The following is a 19,060-nucleotide window of genomic DNA, read 5'->3' as shown; positions in this document are numbered from 1 at the left end:
AAAAACAAAAATAAAATCGTTAGAAGACAGAAACAAAATAACAGTCGTTTTTTTCATATTGTGTGACCGGAAGTTTCCATTTTCAAAGTAAGAGCAGGTATAAGGAGGTTCTGTGTAGGAGAGAGAAAGAGTTCTGGTGCTGCTGTGTAACAGAAGTTGATGGACATGGATCAGTACGTTGTTTTTGGAAACAATTAAAGAGGTAGGTACAGAGCCCCTAAAGTGACATGGGCAGAAACAAAATAAATACATGTTCTCGTGCTCAGGGTTTTTTTTAGCCAACAAAGGATTATTATTTATTTGTTTAAACATTCACACGTATCTATCACCCAAGTAAAGAAAATCAAAAGTCAATGGAATTGACAATCCCAGAATTTGTTTCATAATATTTGAAATATATTTAACCAAAATTGTAATCATTTTGGACAGTTCCAAAAAATATGGTGGTGATCCACTCTTTCATTCTCACAGTTCCTCCAACATGAATGACTTCTAGATGCAGAATATTTTCCCATTTTAGGAGTAATGAAATAACGTACTAGATTCTTCCAACCAAATTCACACCAATACCAACTATGAAGCTGTCATGCGTCCCACCGAGCCACCGAGCCACAACGTTGAGCATCACACAGTTTGCATCACATATCAGCTGCACATTCACAGAATGAAAGTTTTTCCGTCTGTACTCAAATGCATCATCAGATGGAGCCTTGATGCGTATGTGTGTACAGTCTATGGCACCGATGACATTTGGCATGTTGGCCAGCGCGCTAAACCCCCCTTTACCTCAATTTGCCGTTGTGCTCCATAGGGGAATTGAATGTTCCCGGCCTTAATTCAATAATGCCGGCAAGTACTGCCGGTAAAATGCGGCTCATTGATGATTCCAGATCTATCTGCCATCTCCTGCTGGAAGGTCCCTGTGGCTAAGAATCCCAGCACAGAGAGCACCTGCTAACATGCGGGGATGGCGTGGCTTCTTTTAGTTGGCCTCGTCAGATTAGGCTCCAGTTAGTCTGTGTGGTTTTTAACAAGTAGTTCACATTCTAAATAAACCTAATCTAGATCTCAAAGCTTTAATTGACAACTTATTTGTTGTAAAAATATGTTATATATATATTTTTAATATTGCGTCATGTTTAAATGACGTGTCTCAAAGTCATCTGTGTATTGTGTACATAACAGAGAGCAGTACGTATTCAATTTGTCATTTCCGACAGTGACAAGCAGTATTTATGTGTATTCCTACATTTACACAAGCTCTACACACAGTCAGGAGCAGGTGGAGATTTTGTGAGTAGTTACTCACAGATCAGCTCTACTAAAAGATTGATGAATGCAGAAATCCACGTACATTTCTGCTGCACACAATTTACACACAAATTCATGCTGCTCACGTTTCATGAATGAGACCCAGTGTGTGGTACTTCCTCTTTCCTCTCCAGTCCCCTGGTAGAGTTTTGAAATGAGTGATTTAGAGGTACCACTGTATGCCTGCATGACTAACTGTATTATTTTATTACTTTCTGTAACTGTTTCCCTTTTCTTCAATTATTTTAAGATATACTGTCCTAACTGTAAATATCTAAAAAAAATCAAACTTTTCTAAGTTGTATTTTCCTCTTTGTGTTTGAAAGCTCTGTAACGTGTTTTTCTCAAATATCTTACAGTAAGCAGTGATACCTCTACACATCCAATATTTAAATCTAGAATCAATGCACTTTGGTTTAAATTCAGTATCATATGCCACCCATCTCAGCTGTTTTAATTGGGTCCAAAGATTGAATTGCTTCATGACATCAAACCAAATGTGTAATGTAAAGGAGACGAGGGGATTAAGCTGGTCCGTGTGGATCATCATTCATTTGTGATCTCCTATCATTGCTTGGATCGGGGTACCAATCACTTTTCAACTCCTTCCATTTTGCTTCATATCTAGTGTCACACCACATAATAATAGGTCTTAGTTGAGATGCATAATAATAATCCCTCAAATTAGGGAGTGACATGCCTCCTCCCCTCTTATCATGAATGTTTTATACCTTATTCAGGGCTTTCTTCCATTCCAAAGAAACCGTGAGATTTGCTTGTCCCATTGGTTAAATTGACTGCTTTGTACTTTAACAGGTAGTGACATGACAAGATACAGCAGTCTGGGTAACACGGACATTTTTATGATATCAATTCTTGCACTAAAGCTCAATAAAGAAGTTGACCAACTACATAAATCCTCTTTGATCTTTTTGTTCACAGCTTCATAGTTGTTCTTATATAAATCCTCAGGACTATGTGTTAACCAAACTCCTAAATATTGAATTGCTTTCTGAGACCACAGGAAGTCTTCGTTTTAACTCAAGCGATGGATTACAATGAAATGTTAATATTTGTGTTTTTTGTATGTTCAGTTTATAACCTGAATATGTGCCGAATGTGTCTAGGAGATCTAAACGGGCAGGAAGGCAGGTCTCTGGATTATTAATGAATAGCAACACGTCATCAGCATATCATGCTATTTTGTGTTCCTGTTTGCACGGCATAATTCCCTACATATTACTGTCTTCTCTTATTCCATCCATCCATCCATCTTCTTCCGCTTATCCGGGTCCGGGTCGCAGGGGCAGCAGCCTCAGCAGGGAAGCCCAGACACTCCTCTCCCCGGCCACTTCCACCAGCTCTTCTGGGAGGATACCGAGGTGCTCCCAGGCCAGCTGAGAGACATAGTCTCGCCAGCATGTCCTGGGCCTTCCCCGTGGCCTCCTCCCAGACGGACATGCCCGAAACACCTCCCCAGGGAGACGTCCGGGAGGCATCCTGACCAGATGCCCGAACCACCTCATCTGGCTCCTCTCGACCCGGAGGAGCAGCGGCTCTACTTTGACCATTTACCTTAATTCTTGCTGTAGGGGCTGTGTATAGGGTCTTAAAAATGTTAATTGATTTCTCTGAAAAGCCAAACCACTCCAAAACCAAGAACAGGTATTCCCAACTGACACAGTCAAAAGCCTTCTCAGCGTCTAAGCTGGCTATCACTGCCTTTGTTCCTGTTTCTCTAATATGTTGTATTATATGGAGGGAGCGTCTGATATTATCTTGTGTTTGACGACCTTGTACAAACCCAGTTTGGTCAGTGTCAATTAATTCAGAAACAAAGGAATCTAGTCTCTTGGACATAATAGATGAAAAAAGTTTATAATCCTGATTTCAAATTGAAATGGGTCTGTCCGAGCTGCATAACAGTTTGTTCTTACCCTCTTTTGGTATAATGGAGATAACGGCTTCACTCCAGGAAGGTGGAGGTGACAGTTTTTCAATTGTCCAGTTGAAGGAGTTTAAGAGAACTGGAGTTAATTCTTCTTTAAAGGCTTTATACCATTCTGCTGGTAGACCATCACTTCCTGGTGTCTTATTTGATTTGAATCTACTCATTGCAGTGTCTAATTCTTTCATTGTAATCTGTGATGATATGAACTCATTTTGATGTTCTCCAATTGAAGGGAGGTCTAGTGAGTTTAAAATGTTTTAATATTTTCTTTACTTTCTTGTTCTGGTTTTGAGAAGAGGGTTTTGTAATAAGTGTAAAATGCAGAATCAATTTCCTCTAACCCGCTACATAGCTGTCCTGTCCTATAGGGTCTGATGTTTTACACACTGATTGTGATATCTGTTTTTTCTTAGTTTTCCTTGCTAATAATTTTGTGGCTTTGGGGCCTACTTCATAGTATGATTGTTTTAGAAATGTATATGTTTTCTCTTCATCTTCTTTATATATGTCTGAGATGTTATTTCTAGTTTCTTTGATTTCAGACATCAGTTGGGGATTCTGATTTGTGCTGTTGTTTTTCTAATTCCTTCAGATTATTTTCCAGCTGATTACATTTATGTTCTTAAGCTTTTTTTTGAATGCCGTACTGAGGGAAATTAGTTTGTCTGTGATTACTGCCTTCAAGGTGTCCCATAATCTATTTGGGTTCACTTCTCCATTGTCATTAAGCTCAAGAAAGGACCTGATTTCAGATTTGACTTCTTGTAAAACTGTTTTATTATTCAGCAAGCTTGTATTTAGTCTCCAAAGTGTCTTTCTTGGTCTGCTATCCAAATTTAAATGAAGGTAAATTGGTGAGTGGTCTGAAATATCTCTGGTTCCTATTTCACAATTAAGGAGCCTATGTCTATCATTTTGAACCCCAAAAAATAATCTATTCTGGAATATTCCGAATGAGGGGCTGAATAAAAGGTCTAATCTTTCTCAGATGGATTCATCTCTCTCCAGAAATCCAGTAGGTCGGTTTCATCCAGACCCTTTCTCAGTAGTTTAGTCTGGGGAGAGGCTCTCCTTTTGTTATTAGTTGTATCCCATTTACCATTTATTATTGTATTAAAATCTCCAGCACAGATTAATGTGCCCTGTGATTCAGAAGCAAATAAAATTTGTGGGGGTAAATAAACACATATAAGGGTAGTTAGTTTATCTTCTAGTTTGCCCTGCACCAAAATGTATCTGCCTTCACTGTCCCTGATCTCCCTAACCAAGTCAAAGTGTATAGAGTTGTGTATTAATATTGCAACTCCTCTTTTATGACCCGTCTTAAATGTGCTATAAAATGTGTTCTGATATCCAAATCTTTTAAGTTTCTCAGTCTCGCTTTGAGATAGATGGGTTTCCTGTAGAAATATGATTTGGTTATTTTCCTTTCTTATTTCTGTCATCACTCTGCTCCTCTTAACAGGATTATTTAAGCCATTCACATTCCATGAAACTACTCTAAAACTGTTGTACCCCACTAAAAAGGATTAACTGTCTCAATATACTGGCAATATAAACATATTTAATGGAACAAATTACATGAACAAGAACATCTGAAAACAATGTAACAGTGACTCCCAACATCAGGGCTTTAAAGTGCCCTGTCACCTTCATAAACCTGTGCTTATACTGGTGGAGAATTAGTCCTACCACAAGTAGGGGCTCCCTCCTTGCAAGGTGCAAAGTCTCTTCTTTCTTCTGAGCCAGTCTATCAGTCACCTCTCCTCCCGGTCAGTTATATATATAATTCTTTGTAACTTCTGATTGATCTCCGTTTTGAAGTTGTTGAATTCCTGTTTGATATCGTTCTTGAAGTCATTTTTGAAGTCCTGTAATTCCTGTTTGAGCTCTGTTTTTAGCTCCTGTATATTCCTGCCCAGGTTCTGAATGGCCTTGGCGGTGGTCAGTCCACCTCCGTCGCCGCTAGCCTCCATCCTCTCCACACTGGGGTAGTTGTCGTTCGATATTTACTGTCCTTTCCCTTCACCGTGATTTTTAATATCCACCGAAGTTTTCTTGCTTCTCACTCCACGCATTCTAGGTCATAACGATTGCTTTTTAGACTTGAAAACCCTGTTTTATCTGAGTTTTTTTTTAATTAATGACTGGGAGAGTTATTAACCTTTGTCGCCATCTTGGAGCGCTCACCGGAATTCCTTGTTTCTGTCTTCTAACCATTTAATTTTTTGTTTTTAGAAACAGAAAATGAAAATCAACCGGTTTTTAAAGTTTTATTTATCCCTTCTTGACCCCGATAAAGAAAAATAGCTTGAATTTCAATTTTAATTTTTTGAATTTTAAAATGAAAATCAAATAACCACTCTTTTTTTTTGTTTTTTAATATTCTTTTCTGAAAAAAAAAAATCCAATGACACACTGACCCGAAAAGTAACCCCTGTAACCTCTCTTTATCTTATCTCTTTTTCACCAACGACCATCATCTGTTCAAATGTGTAGAATCATTCATCTAAAGGGTGTAAAACTTTAGAACTCTATATCTCAATACTTACTTTTGAAATATCTTTAACCATGATTGTTGTGCCTTATTATCGTTTCAGTTGAATGTCTTCTGTTTGGTTCTCTTTATCAAGTAGTTGTGTCTTACTCTTGTTCCACTCCACCACTGATATCCATATCATTTGAGTCTCTGTAATATTTCCCCTATCTTGCTCTGTAAATATCTGCATGTCAAAACAAACAAATGTTAGAAATAAAAATAGAGTATTTTCCTCTATATTTTGTTGTTATGAGCTAGGATTGAAGGCACGGTGAGTAGTACCTTCTAAACAACAGCATACAACTATGGTTATTGTGCTATAGAACTCCCAGTACCACTCTAGGCTCTAAGTCTTATTTGCAGTAATTTCTTAGACATCAAGAATTGTATATGATATACTATTATATAATGTAGTGGGGAGAATTTTTTAATACCTTCATTTTCTTTTCTTACAACATGTTTATTATTGAATAGAATAGATCTTTATTGTCATTGTTGTGAAACAATGGAAAGCAGTTTATCAACTCTTCACAATAGCAGCAAACAGAAGTGAATATTTAAAATAAGACAATATGACAGTAGAAATAAAAACAAGGCATGATTGAATGATAGAATAAGTTAATCAAATAAAATAATCAGTAACATTCAAGTCAACACAAGTCTTCTTTGTCCACAAAAACCTGTGTTAAGTCTATCCTGACACCTCTCATGTTAATGTGGGTGATGGACTTGGACAGTTTGATGCTGATCCATCATGCCCAGACCCAGGATGTGTGGATAAGCCTTAGTGTCCTGGAAGGAATCATAGGCTTGTGGGTGAGCGGCTTCCCTCTTGAGCATCAACTGGATCAACACCTGTTGGTCTGCCCTGCTCACAGGATGCACTGTGGGACAGTATCAGGGTCAGGAGGCACATTTTCATACAGGGACTGTTTAGAGAGGAGGCATATTTTATTATTAAAGAACACTTCAGCTATAGTTCTAGCTTCAAAATACTGTATTATGCTTGTGTCAAAGATGACTCCTGTTTATATTGATTCGCTCTACTGAGCCCCCATACTGTGGTGAACTAAGTCGTTTTGGCACTTAGGTATTTTACTTTATATTATAATTTTATTCTGTAGCATATCTCTGTTTCTAAGATTGTTCAAAGTTCACATGTTTCAGTGGATCCAAGCTACGGATTTAGCCTACAAACACTGAATTCCAAACTGAATGTTTAAAGGCCAGAGGTTATTATAGGACCTCGCATTATGTTTACCTGGTACATTTTGTTATTACAAGTTGAATTAAGTAAATTACAAAGTCTATTTTAAGCTTATATCCAAAAGAGACCATGTTGGACAATGCTTAGCAGTAGAGGATCCCTTCTTTTTCTCCTCTTTTTTGAAAGACTGATACTCAGTGTTGCTAAGCAGGTTCTTGTTGCTTCGTTTTAATTCCATATTACTGAAATCATTTGGCAAATAAATTTCTGTTAGACTTACGGATCATACAACAAAGGGACACTAAATCTCAAGGGTTATACAGATCTACCTCAAGCTGAGGGTTATTGTGGAGACAGAGATGAACTCAAGAGGATGAAGAAGCTGAAAGGGAAGTACAAGGTTCAAGTTCTAGTAGATAGAACTAGAAATAGAATTGTCTCCCTGAACACTGGGGGCTGAATGCTGCTGTCAAACGGACTAAAGTTATGACACATATTAAGAACCTAAACGCAGACGCCATGTTTCTACAGGAGACACATTTATGTAACTCCGACCATCGGAAAATAAATGGGCCTTGGATTAGACAAATGTACCACTCACAGTTTAATTATAAACTAGAGGAGCGGCCATACTTATCAGGAAAAATGTTCATTTTATCTCTAATAAAACAATAATAGACCCAAGTGGACGCTATGTAATAGTCTCAGGTATACTCCATCAAAAACCAGTCATCTTAGCTTCCATCTACGCCCCTAATTGGGATGACTATAATTTTGTTAAAACATTGCTTGTTACTATTCCAAATCTTGATACACACTTACTGATAATGGGAGGAGACATGAACTGCGTCATAGACCCTGTACAAGATAGATCCAACCCACGCCCAGCCCTCCTTTCTAAAATGGCTCAAACCTTAATTGCCTTTACGGACCGTTTCGGTTCTACAGACCCTTAATAATAATAATAATAATAATACATTTTATTTATAAAAGCGCTTTAAAAGGTTCTCCAAGTGCTTTACATGAAAATACAATTATACAATAGGAAGCAAAAGGAAAACAGTGCAAAAAAGCAAAGAAAAGCAAGGCAGCAAAATAAAACAAAACAAGAAAAAAAATCAATCAATTCTAGTTTAAAAGCCTTTGTAAATAGGTGTGTTTTGAGTCCGGATTTGAATTTGGTGAGTGAGGGAGAGAATCTGAGGTGTTGGGGGAGAGAGTTCCAGAGGGTGGGGGCAGCGACAGAGAAGGCCCTGTCCCCTCAGGTTCGGTGCTTGGGTTTGGTGAGAGGGGTGAGGAGGTTGGCGTTGGTGGAGCGGAGGTTGCGGGAGGGATTATATGGCTGCAGAAGGTCAGTGAGGTAGGAGGGAGCTAGGTTATGGAGGGCTTTATAGGTGATGAGTAGGATCTTGTACTGTATTCTGAAGGGGATGGGAAGCCAATGGAGGTTCTGGAGGACTGGGGTGATGTGGTCTCTGGAGCGGGTATGAGTGAGGAGGCGTGCAGCTGAGTTTTGTATGTATTGTAATTTGTTGAGGAGGGTGTTGGGTGTACCGTAGAGGATGCTATTGCAGTAATCGAGTCTTGAGGTGATGAAGGCGTGGATGAGAGTTTCAGCTGCTGTGAAGGAAAGGGAGGGGCGGAGACGGGCGATGTTTTTGAGGTGGAAGAAAGCAGTTTATGAAATATTGTTAATGTGTTGTTGAAAGTTAAGTGACTGATCAAAAATGATACCAAGGTTACGGATGTGGGTGGATGCTGAAACAGTGGATTTATCAATAGTGAGTGAGAAGTCTGGGCAGGTGGAAGTGAGGGATTTTGGGCCTATGATGAGAATTTCGGATTTGTTACAATTGAGTTTGAGAAAGTTTGTTTGCATCCAGGAGTTTATTTCAGTGAGGCAGTTTGTGAGGGTGGTGTGGGAAGCAGCGGTGATGGATGTGGTTGAAATGTAAAGCTGGATGTCGTCGGCATAACAGTGGAAATGGAGGCCGTTGCGGCGTATGATGTGACCAAGAGGGAGCATGTAGATGATGAAGAGGAGGGGACCAAGCACTGAACCCTGGGGGACACCATGAGAGAGGGGGGCTGTGCGTGACTTGAGGTTGTTGATGCTGATAAACTGATGGCGGTCAGAGAGGTAGGATTTGAACCAGGAGAGGGCGGTGCCAGTGATACCGAGGGAAGATTGAAGGCGGGTGAGGAGGATGGAGTGATTGAGGGTGTCGAAAGCTGCACTAATGTCCAGGAGGAGGAGGATGCTGAGGGAGTTGTTATCGGATGAGAGGAGGAGGTCGTTGGTGATTTTGAGAAGGGCTGTTTCTGTGCTGTGATGAGTTCTGAATCCGGATTGAAATGGTTCGTACAGTTGATTGGAGTGAAGATAGGCTTTGAGCTGGGTGGCGACAGTGCGTTCAAGGATCTTTGACAGGAACGGGAGGTTGGAGATGGGGCGGAAATTGTTGGGGCTGTTCTGGTCGAGTCCTGGTTTTTTGAGGATGGGTGTGACAGAGGCGAGTTTGAGGGCAGGAGGGACAGAACCAGTGGACAGGGAGGAGTTGATTATGGAGAGGATAAGGGGTCGAAGGGCAGGGAGACAAGCTTTGGTCAGTGAGGAGGGGAGGGGGTCCAGGATGCAGGTTGATGTCTTCATGCCGGAGAGTGATTTATTGAGATCCAGGGGGGAGATTTGGCAAAACTGAGAGAGAGACTGGTTTGTTAGGGGGGGGCTGATGGGAGTGTGGCTATGGGTGGGAGGGCAGAAGTAAGCAGTTCGGTGTGGATGTTTTCGGTTTTTTCTTGAAAGAATGACAGGAAAGAGTTGCATTTGTCTGTTGTGAATGAGTAGGAGAGATTGTCCATGGGTTTGAGAAGCTTGTTTATTGTTGAGAACAGGTGCTTTGGGTTGGTAGAGCTGGAGTGGATGAGGTTGGAGTAGTAAGTGGACCGGGCGGTATGGAGGGCGTCATTGTAGTGGTGGAGAAAGTCCTTGTATGCCAGGGTGTGTACGGTGAGGGATGTTCGTCTGGCGAGGCGTTCGAGTTGGCGTTTCTTTGATTTCATCTGACGGAGTTCGGGGGTGTACCAGGGGGCAGAGTGGGTGAAGGAAACAGATCGGGTTTTCAGAGGGGCAAGCTGATCGAGGCAGGAGGAGAGTGTATCATTGTAGAGGTTGACCAGGTCAGAGGGGGAGAGGTTTGAGGGAGGGTGAGTGGATAATTTTATTGTGAGGCAGGCTGACAGGGAAGAAGGACAGATGGACTTGATGTTGCGGTAGGTAATGGTGCGCTTCTGTTTGGGTTGAGCGATGGGGGTGGCTAGGTCTATGAGGATGGCTAGGTGGTCAGAGATGTTGAGGTCGGAGCTGGAGATGTGATTGATGGTGATGCCAGTGGAGCAGACCAGGTCCAAAGTGTGTCCATAGTTATGGGTGGGGAAGCTGACGTGTTGGGTGAAGTTAAAACATTGCAGAATGTCCAGAAATTCTCTTGCGGTTTTGCAGTGGGTGGAGTCAATGTGTAGGTTGAAGTCTCCAAGGAGGAGGATGGAGGGTGAGATGGCGCAGAGTTGGGTGAGGAATTCAGAGATGTCAGAGAGAAAAGATGGGTTATGTTTGGGAGGGCGGTAGATTATTGCAATGATTAGGGGTTTTGGACCAGAGAGTTTGAATGACAGATGTTCAAATGATGGTGGAGAAAGGATAGTGGTGAGGGATGTTTTTGATTGTTGGCGGAGGACAGCAGCTATTCCACCGCCACGGCTGTCAGGGCGTGGCTTGGCGAGATAACAGTATCCAGGGGGGGTGGCTTGGTTCAGGGTGTAGTAGTCCAGTGGTTGTTGCCAGGTTTCAGTGAGACAGAGGATATCCAGTTTATTGTCGGTGATGAATTCGTTGATATTTAATGACCGGGTGTTGAACAGAGCGACTTTCAGATGATGTGAACTGATTTGGTGGGAGGACTTGGAGAGAGCGGAGGTTGGCTGTGTTGACGTGCTTTTTGATGTGGGGATGAGGTGCAGAAATGGGAGTGGAACGGCGTGTTGTCCAAATGGATGGGATAGAGTTAGGGGATGTGAAATTATAAATGATCTGGCACTGTGAGGGGTGACTGGGCTGGATGTAGATGAGGTTTTGCTTGTTTACTGATTTAATACCGGTTTTTGGGCAGGGAAGCCTTTTTGTAGTGATGGTGTGAATAGGATGAACTGTTGTTGTGGATGGGGGTAATGACACAGGGGGCGGGTAGGGGGAGCTCTCGCACAGACAGGTGGTTTGGGGTGGCGGCGGAGAAGAAGAGGGGGGGCGTGTGAGGGGAAGGTAAACAGTCATGCAGCAGGTGTTAGCGATTGAACGGAGTATTGAATATTTGCAGCTAAAATGCGGGTGCCCAGTGAGGAGTGGTGGATGCTGTCGGATGAATAAAAATCATGCCGGTTCCAGAACAGATTAAAATAGTCTATGAAGGATATTTGGAGTGAAGTGCAGGTGGACTGGAGCCAGGTGTGGAGACTGAGGAGACGGCTAAAACGCTGTGAGCCGCGACCGAGTGTGGGAGTTGGACTGCTGATAAAAAAAAAAACACATGAAGACACATGAATCCCTCTTCCAGACAATACTCCTTCTTCTCTCACGCTCATCACTCATTCTCTTGCATCGATTACTTTCTTGTAGATCAAACATTAATCCCATCAATCATTTCTACGCAGTACTTCCCAATAACCATTTCAGATCATGCCACGGTCATCCTAGACCTTCACTTCCACCTGAAACCTAAGAGAACCAAATTCTGGCAGCTCGACTCATTATTACTAGCTGATGGAAACTTCTGTAAAACAGTTTCTGACTCAATACAGTTTTTTTGTGAGACTAATATAAATGAGGAGACCTCCTCAGCTATACTCTGGGAGACTCTTAAAGCATTCATCAGGGGGGAAATAATTTCATATACATCCCTCACAAATAAACAGCGTAAAACTCGTAAGAGAGACCTGGAGGAGTCGATCGCTAGAGTAGACAACCTGCTTTCAACAACACCAACGCCTGAGTTACATAAGGAAAGGATCAAAGTTCAAACAGAGTTGGAACTCCTTCTCACAACCGAGGCTGAACAAATTCTCCTGCAGTCTCGCGGGTCCCTGTACGAGCATGGAGACAAGGCGGGCCGGCTTCTGGCCCATCAGCTAAAAGCCAAAAGGGCATCCAACCAAATTGTTCAAATCAAGGATCAGTTAGGCCAACTAGTATCTGATCCTGACAAAATAAATGACACCTTTAAGGTGTTTTACAGTCAACTGTATATTTTTCATCTGAAATAAAACTTCAAATTGTAACTACAGATGTTCTCACTACTCACTTTTGAATAGAAAATGTACAAGCACATCAGAGCCAAAGGTTCAGCTATTGGCTCAAAACAAATTGTCCTTTAATAAGCAAAAGAAGTTCCTCCTCTCTGAACAGGCCCTTTCTGAAAACGTGCCTCCTGTCTTTGACATCGTCCCACAGTGCATCTGCTTGAGGTGGGGTCAGTCTGAAGAGTCCTGCAGTAATCCAGATCCTCCTCCCATGTCTTCTCCTCTTCAACCAAGATCAGATCGTCTTCATAGCACACATTTTCATATTTGTTACAACAGCCAGAGTGAAACCATTTTTTCTCACTCATAAAAGCACACTCCTCCTCCAGATTATTAGGTTCATCTTCATTCCAACTTCTAAAGTCTTTTTTTTACCATCAGATCAGGTCCAGAAGTCATGGTTTGCAATATTACGGTGGAGACTGTTCCAACATCTTGTCTTCAGACTACATGGATTCTGTAGTGCCTCAAACTCTATCTGATTTTCAAAAACAGTCAGGTTGGTGTGGTTTGCTCTGCAGTACCTTTGGGCTTCATCCCAGGTCATTTCAATCTGCACAGGAACTTACCTTTGTGATGATCAGCTGTTAATGCAGTTGGCCACAAGGTGGCAGTAACAGTTTCTGAGTAGGAGTACATATGCATGTTCAAGTGTTTTAATAAGAACAAGATTCCCGGGCGGCAATGTTCGTGACAGGAGACAAAAGACTGATTTATTCTTTAGTTTCAACAAACAACACAACCTTCTGTGAGGTTCAAAAGCTTGGACCAAAAGAGGGAGGCTGAAGATGAACATGGACATATTTCCTCAACCATGACTTCTATTTACTGTGTCAGCTTTGACTGTCAGTAACAAGATCCCCACACTGTATTCTCTGTTTAACATCTCAGGTTATTTAACTAAAAAAACAAACTATATGTGGGTTGTGCCATTTCACTATTTGCTCACCCCTGATCATCATCATACATATAACCAATGACAGCTCTCTGGTTTACCTTTGGACAGTCCTACCATCTCTCTCCCAGTTCACTATAACATATCCTGACCAATCACATCACCCACATTAACAAGAGAGTTATCAGGGTAGACACAATACACACACACACACACACACACACACACACACACACACACACACACACACACACACACACTCACACACGGACGGACACGCACACACACACACACACACACACACACACACACGGACACACACACATCTCCCGCCTCCATTCTCCCTCACCCAATCACAAGCCTGCTATCCTGGTCAACACATTCACTGACATTACTTAAAACTGAACATTAACTAATTAACTAATTAACATCATAAGTAATTAATAACTAACCCTAGCAAACACCAAACAACCAATCCTTTACAATACAGAGGTGAACAGTTCCCAAATGACTTCTCTGTCAGGTGACATACTTTTCTGCAAATTCTGCCAACATATACTGTTGACTGGAAACATAAAAAAAACACGTGTGTTGGAGCCATGAGGGAATTCAAGTGTTTATATTATGTTATTTTGAGGTTAAGGGTAGGATATTGTTTGTATTTTTTTGTGGTGTTATTATGGTGTTTGTTTACAATATAGTTTATTGTGGGATTAGTTAATTAGGTTATTTACGGGTCATGTGTTAGGGCCGGGGATACTGAGTTAATTAAGGCCACCTGTGTCCCATTGTTTGGCAAGTAGAGAGAGGGGGTGAGCTGGGTCTCCATACTTTTTGTTGACCGCTTGCTTTACGCTTACTTTTCGCTTATGAAAGCTATTTATCACTTATTTTTCCTATTTTCTGTTTGTGCACTTTATCATGAGTTTATCATCCTTTTTTTTGGTAATAAAAGGTTAAACTTACTTTTTGTGCATTAGTGATTTTTGCTTTAGCGTGTCTGGCAATAACTAGGCCCAGCGTCAGCCTCTCAGCGGCTTTTGGCTCTTTGTAGTCGCTACAACGTGTGATGACTACTTGTCGTCCCAAAGCCATGTGAAAAACAGAGTATTGCATCAATAAATTAAAGGATTTTTGCATTTCATTAACACATTTTATTCACTAACACAAGAAGCACACACTATATGGTGGTAAAATAAGTGTAAAGGGTAAAAAACAGAATTCTAAAAAATTTTAACGGAAAAAACAGAATTTGAAAGAAAAAAAAAAAATTAAACTGAATTCATGGGCCCTACATGGGCGGGTCATCTCAGTTAAAGAGGGCGAGGACATTGACATGAACACCAGTGAGGAGGAGACTGGAGACATGTTCTTCTACAGGGACAGAAAAGGACAGCCCATGTGCATCGATGCACATTCAGCTCTTTGTGAGTGCCACCCTGAACGAGAGACTGTTGGAAGGTTCATCAACCATTCCTTTGCAGCAGCCAACCTAAGGCCCAGGTTGTACACTGTGGACACAGACGGGCAGAAGCATCTATTTGGGATGGCAGGATGGATTAAGGACACAGAGATGTGTCAGTTTCTGCATGTATCCGGTGCATCATGCGTAATAGATCAAGTGTTCAGTCTTTAATATAGATAACAAGGTCAGAGGCAGCTATCATTTTGTTTGAGGACTATAACAAGGAAAGCATCTGAAACAATTCCTCTGCACAGTAAAAACCAACGTGACCGTTCAAATCCACACAGATGGATATTTTACACACAAAGCACAGCTGTGTCAAATCATTCCTTATTTCAAACTCAGGACACGCGGAAAGTATTGACCCGAAACCAATGATAACTGACATCCAGCACACCATACATGAAGACGGGTAGGCTGTGAATATGAATCTCATATTTACTGCTGGATCACACTTATATCCAGTGCCTCGTGTGTCATAGTTAGTGTTCAGTCATTATTATAGACAACAAGGTATGGTCATGTTATATTCCCACCACTAGAGGGCGCTCTTCACCAGGATAACAGGGCTGAGGGCAATGAGGACTTGAGTTACCCCTGTGTTTAGTGGTACCCCTTACTGTTTATCGCTGCATGTTCTGGTTTCTGTGCTGGTTTTTCTTTAATGGAACCAAACTTTAGAAGTGAATACATCATTTAAACATTTTACATTGAGTTATAAAGAGTGATTAAAGTAAGCTGTATAATAATGAGTATGAATATTTAACTAGAGAAATCTGAGGATGTAAGTCTACTTATCTATTTATGTTATGTAAGTTATGTACACACTTATATTTGTTTTCATTTACAGAACCACAGACTCACAAATACTGTCTAAGTTTGAAGAAAAGGAGCCTTGTGTATTTCTGTGACTTCAGCTGGAGTCAGTAAAGTGCAGTAAATGTTCCCCTGGGTCCTGTCATCTACATTCAGACTGATGTACCACAGTGAATGTCCATCCTAGGAATCAAGCATTACAGTCCTACAGACCTAGCTCTCCTTCATATGAATACAAAGGAACAACACAGGCTCTTGTTTGTCTTATTGTGCTATTTTCTTACCTTATGTCATCCACCCACCTAAATGTGTCAATGAGGGGGCTCATTTGAAAATATTCAGAGTCCAGTATGTGTTAAACTCAGCTCTGTGTGGACTCAAAGTGAAGTATTGGTCATGGTGTGGACTCTTGTTATGGTTTAGTATTCATGATGTGTGTGTTAGTTCAGTGCTGCAGGGTCTGGAGGAGGCGTGGTGTGCAGGTCTCCACTCTGATTAGGTCCAGGTGTCTCTCGTCAGTGGCAATCAGCAGCTGCTCTGTATGAGGCGCCGTTTGTAAAGTTGTGCACACTGAAAATAACAGCTCCAATTCTCCACATTGAGCTCCAAATATCATACAGAGTGCATTTTTAAAAGTCACTTTTTTTATCACATTTAAATGAATATTTGTCATCCTCTTCACATTTAATTTCTTTGTGAAAATTATATTGAGTTAAAATCACTTAAATCTAAATGCTAAATATAAATCTAATTGTTAAATATAAATATAATGTTAAATATAAATATAAATGTTAAATATAAATTTAAATGTTAAATATATAAAATTTTAGGATTTCAGGAGGACACGACAAGAACATAAGATGACAGAACATGTCGTATGTGTTGCTCTCTAGAGAATGTATTTTTTTACCCTCTGTGGACCTTCAGAACAAACTTCAAAACAAATGTCCCTATGGCCACATTAAAGTACATCTTATCTTATAAAAAAAGCCTTGTCTATTCTAAAACTTATAATGTAATAAGTCACCTGTTGAATGCCACCATTCGGTCTCAGCTGAGGGTCTGTCTCAGGTGAAATCTTGTGGGGAAAAAATGAAAAACTTAAATCACTGAACATTATTAAGCACACCAAGGAAGTACATGCTGATGTTTTAAGCTTGTAACACAACTATGTATTTAGAGAATGGCAGATAACACAGGTGATACTGTGAGTTATCAACTAAAGAATGTGAGGATTTACTAGCATACAGACCAATAAAATACAAACACACAGTCCTCAGTGTGTGTAACCTCGCAGGTTTACGAGGACCGTACATGAATACTTATAAACACAAACAGTGGTCCTAATTTCCTGCCAAGTCCGTTTTACACAGCTGGTTTTAAACACAGATAATAAAACTGATGGGTCTGTAGGTATTTATCACAGATTAAATCTACTCAATAAATACATTTTAATTCTATTTTGCCAAATACTAAAGTTATTTCCACAGGTCAGAGGCACACCTCAATGACATTTACCTTCCCCATTGCATCCTCTGCCGTAGAGCTGGCCTGGCCTTGGCCTTCCTTGTCTGGAGTCCCCTGTGAAATATGAAGCAACATTTAGTATGCAATAATTCAACGCAAATTAAGTGTTTAACTTAGGCAGCATTTCATTATATTCATAAATTGGAAAAAATGTAACATTTGTTAACCAAGCCTTGCAGGGGTTCTTCTGTAACCAAGTGAAAAAATGTGAGCAAAGTTCAAAAAAATGTTTCTTAACTCGAGTATGCATCCATCCTAAAAGATTGAACTCAAAATCATCAGACGCTGACACGACAAGAACATAAGATCACAGAACATGTCGTATGTGTTGCTCTCTAGAGAATGTATTTTTTTACCCTCTGTGGACCTTCAGAACAAACTTCAAAACAAATGTCCCTATGGCCACATTAAAGTACATCTTATCTTAGAAAAAAAGCCTTGTCTATTCTAAAACTTATAATGTAATAAGTCACCTGTTGAATGCCACCATTCGGTCTCAGCTGAGGGTCTGTCTCAGGTGAAATCTTGTGGGGGAAAAAATGAAAAACTTAAATCACTGAACATTATTAAGCACACCAAGGAAGTACATGCTGATGTTTTAAGCTTGTAACACAACTATGTATTTAGAGAATGGTAGATAACACAGGTGATACTGTGAGTTATCAACTAAAGAATGTGAGGATTTACTAGCATACAGACCAATAAAATACAAACACACAGTCCTCAGTGTGTGTAACCTCGCAGGTTTACGAGGACCGTACATCTATACTTCTAAATACAAACAGTGGCCCTAATTTCCTGCCAAGTCCGTTTTACACAGCTGGTTTTGCAGCCGAAATGCAGATACAAAAAAATTGAATAAAAATCTCTTGTATCCTCCAAACTGTATGACTGTTGTTCCTTGACTGGTGTCCTCTGTGTAAACAGTGCAACAGGGGACTCAATACGAAGTGTTAACCCCTTAACATCTCCACATGATGGCAATTTGTTAAATCAGTATACTATTGAGGTAAAATATTCCCTGAACAACTCAGCCACAGATCATCTCTGTAAAAACAGAGACTAGTCATTTAAAATAGCATGAAAAGCTCATAGTAGGTGGAAAAAAAATTGGCAATGATATAAAAAGTTTGAGTATAATTATAAATTTGTTCAAAATCAATGTCCAAAGTGAAACTTTACTGTAAGAATGGCATCTAAAGATTGTCAGAATAAAATTGTGACAGTAAAGTTTAATCTGTAAATACCTTGCTTCTCCATGGCCAGTCAGAGTCTCCGTAGTTGTAAGTGATTTCTTCCCCAGGACTGATGTCTTTTAGAGCAAATAAGCACAGATGAGGCTTTCCATCCACTCTGATTGTTTCCATTGTGCTGTTAGGGTTCACATGGTCATCACTGACAAGTCTCCCGAGAGATCCGTCCTCTCTGGCAGCATCAATGCTGAATGGACAAACACACAATGCTAATTACAATGTGTAACAACATAGACTGAATTCAAGTTACATGGAACACTTAAAGAATCATGTTTCTGGATGGGTTACTCATCTGTTTAACACTACTGCTACCTTTGCTAGCATGGAGTAAGAAAAAGCAGAGTTTGTATCCTATTGTAAAATAAGTACAGGAATATACATACCATGACTGTTTTCCATTGAAACGAAATTCAAACATAAAAACTTGAAGCGCATCATGGTACACTCTGTGCCTCCTTTCATATTCTTGTTGAGTTATGACTTCTCCTCTGTATTCAACAAGGAAATCTCCCTTTTGAAAATGGCGGGAGCTGAACACTCCTCGACCTGAAGAATCAACAGATCATTATTGAGGGGAAGTGACAGAGATAAAACAATACATAAACATAGCCCTGTGTTACTCACCTTTAAATGAATCTATGTACTTTATATCAAAGCCATCCTTGTCTTTACACTGGGATGAAAAATAAGCAGCCTCATCTTTGGGTTTTACCTTGGCCCTCTGGGACCTTGATGTTGCCATCT

The 19,060-nt window shown here is 40.5% G+C and overlaps 1 protein-coding gene across 1 annotated transcript; it reads right to left on the bottom strand.

The window, feature by feature from the left end:
• Positions 1 to 6,565: 6,565 nt before the first annotated feature.
• On the bottom strand, positions 6,566 to 19,058 carry LOC117820177 (N-lysine methyltransferase KMT5A-A-like). The gene is made up of 7 exons (XM_034693868.1): positions 18,941 to 19,058; positions 18,700 to 18,862; positions 18,311 to 18,503; positions 17,537 to 17,587; positions 17,055 to 17,117; positions 16,564 to 16,614; positions 6,566 to 6,685 (listed from the first exon to the last, which is right to left on the bottom strand). Exons 1-7 carry the CDS (start codon positions 19,056 to 19,058, stop codon positions 6,674 to 6,676), a joined length of 651 nt encoding a protein of 216 aa, XP_034549759.1. The 3' UTR covers positions 6,566 to 6,673.
• Between the last annotated feature and the right edge of the window lie 2 nt (positions 19,059 to 19,060).

This window comes from Notolabrus celidotus, chromosome 1 (genome assembly GCF_009762535.1).
Source record: "Notolabrus celidotus isolate fNotCel1 chromosome 1, fNotCel1.pri, whole genome shotgun sequence".
Classification (NCBI taxonomy): domain Eukaryota; kingdom Metazoa; phylum Chordata; class Actinopteri; order Labriformes; family Labridae; genus Notolabrus; species Notolabrus celidotus.
This window is presented reverse-complemented; position numbering and strand designations above follow the sequence as displayed.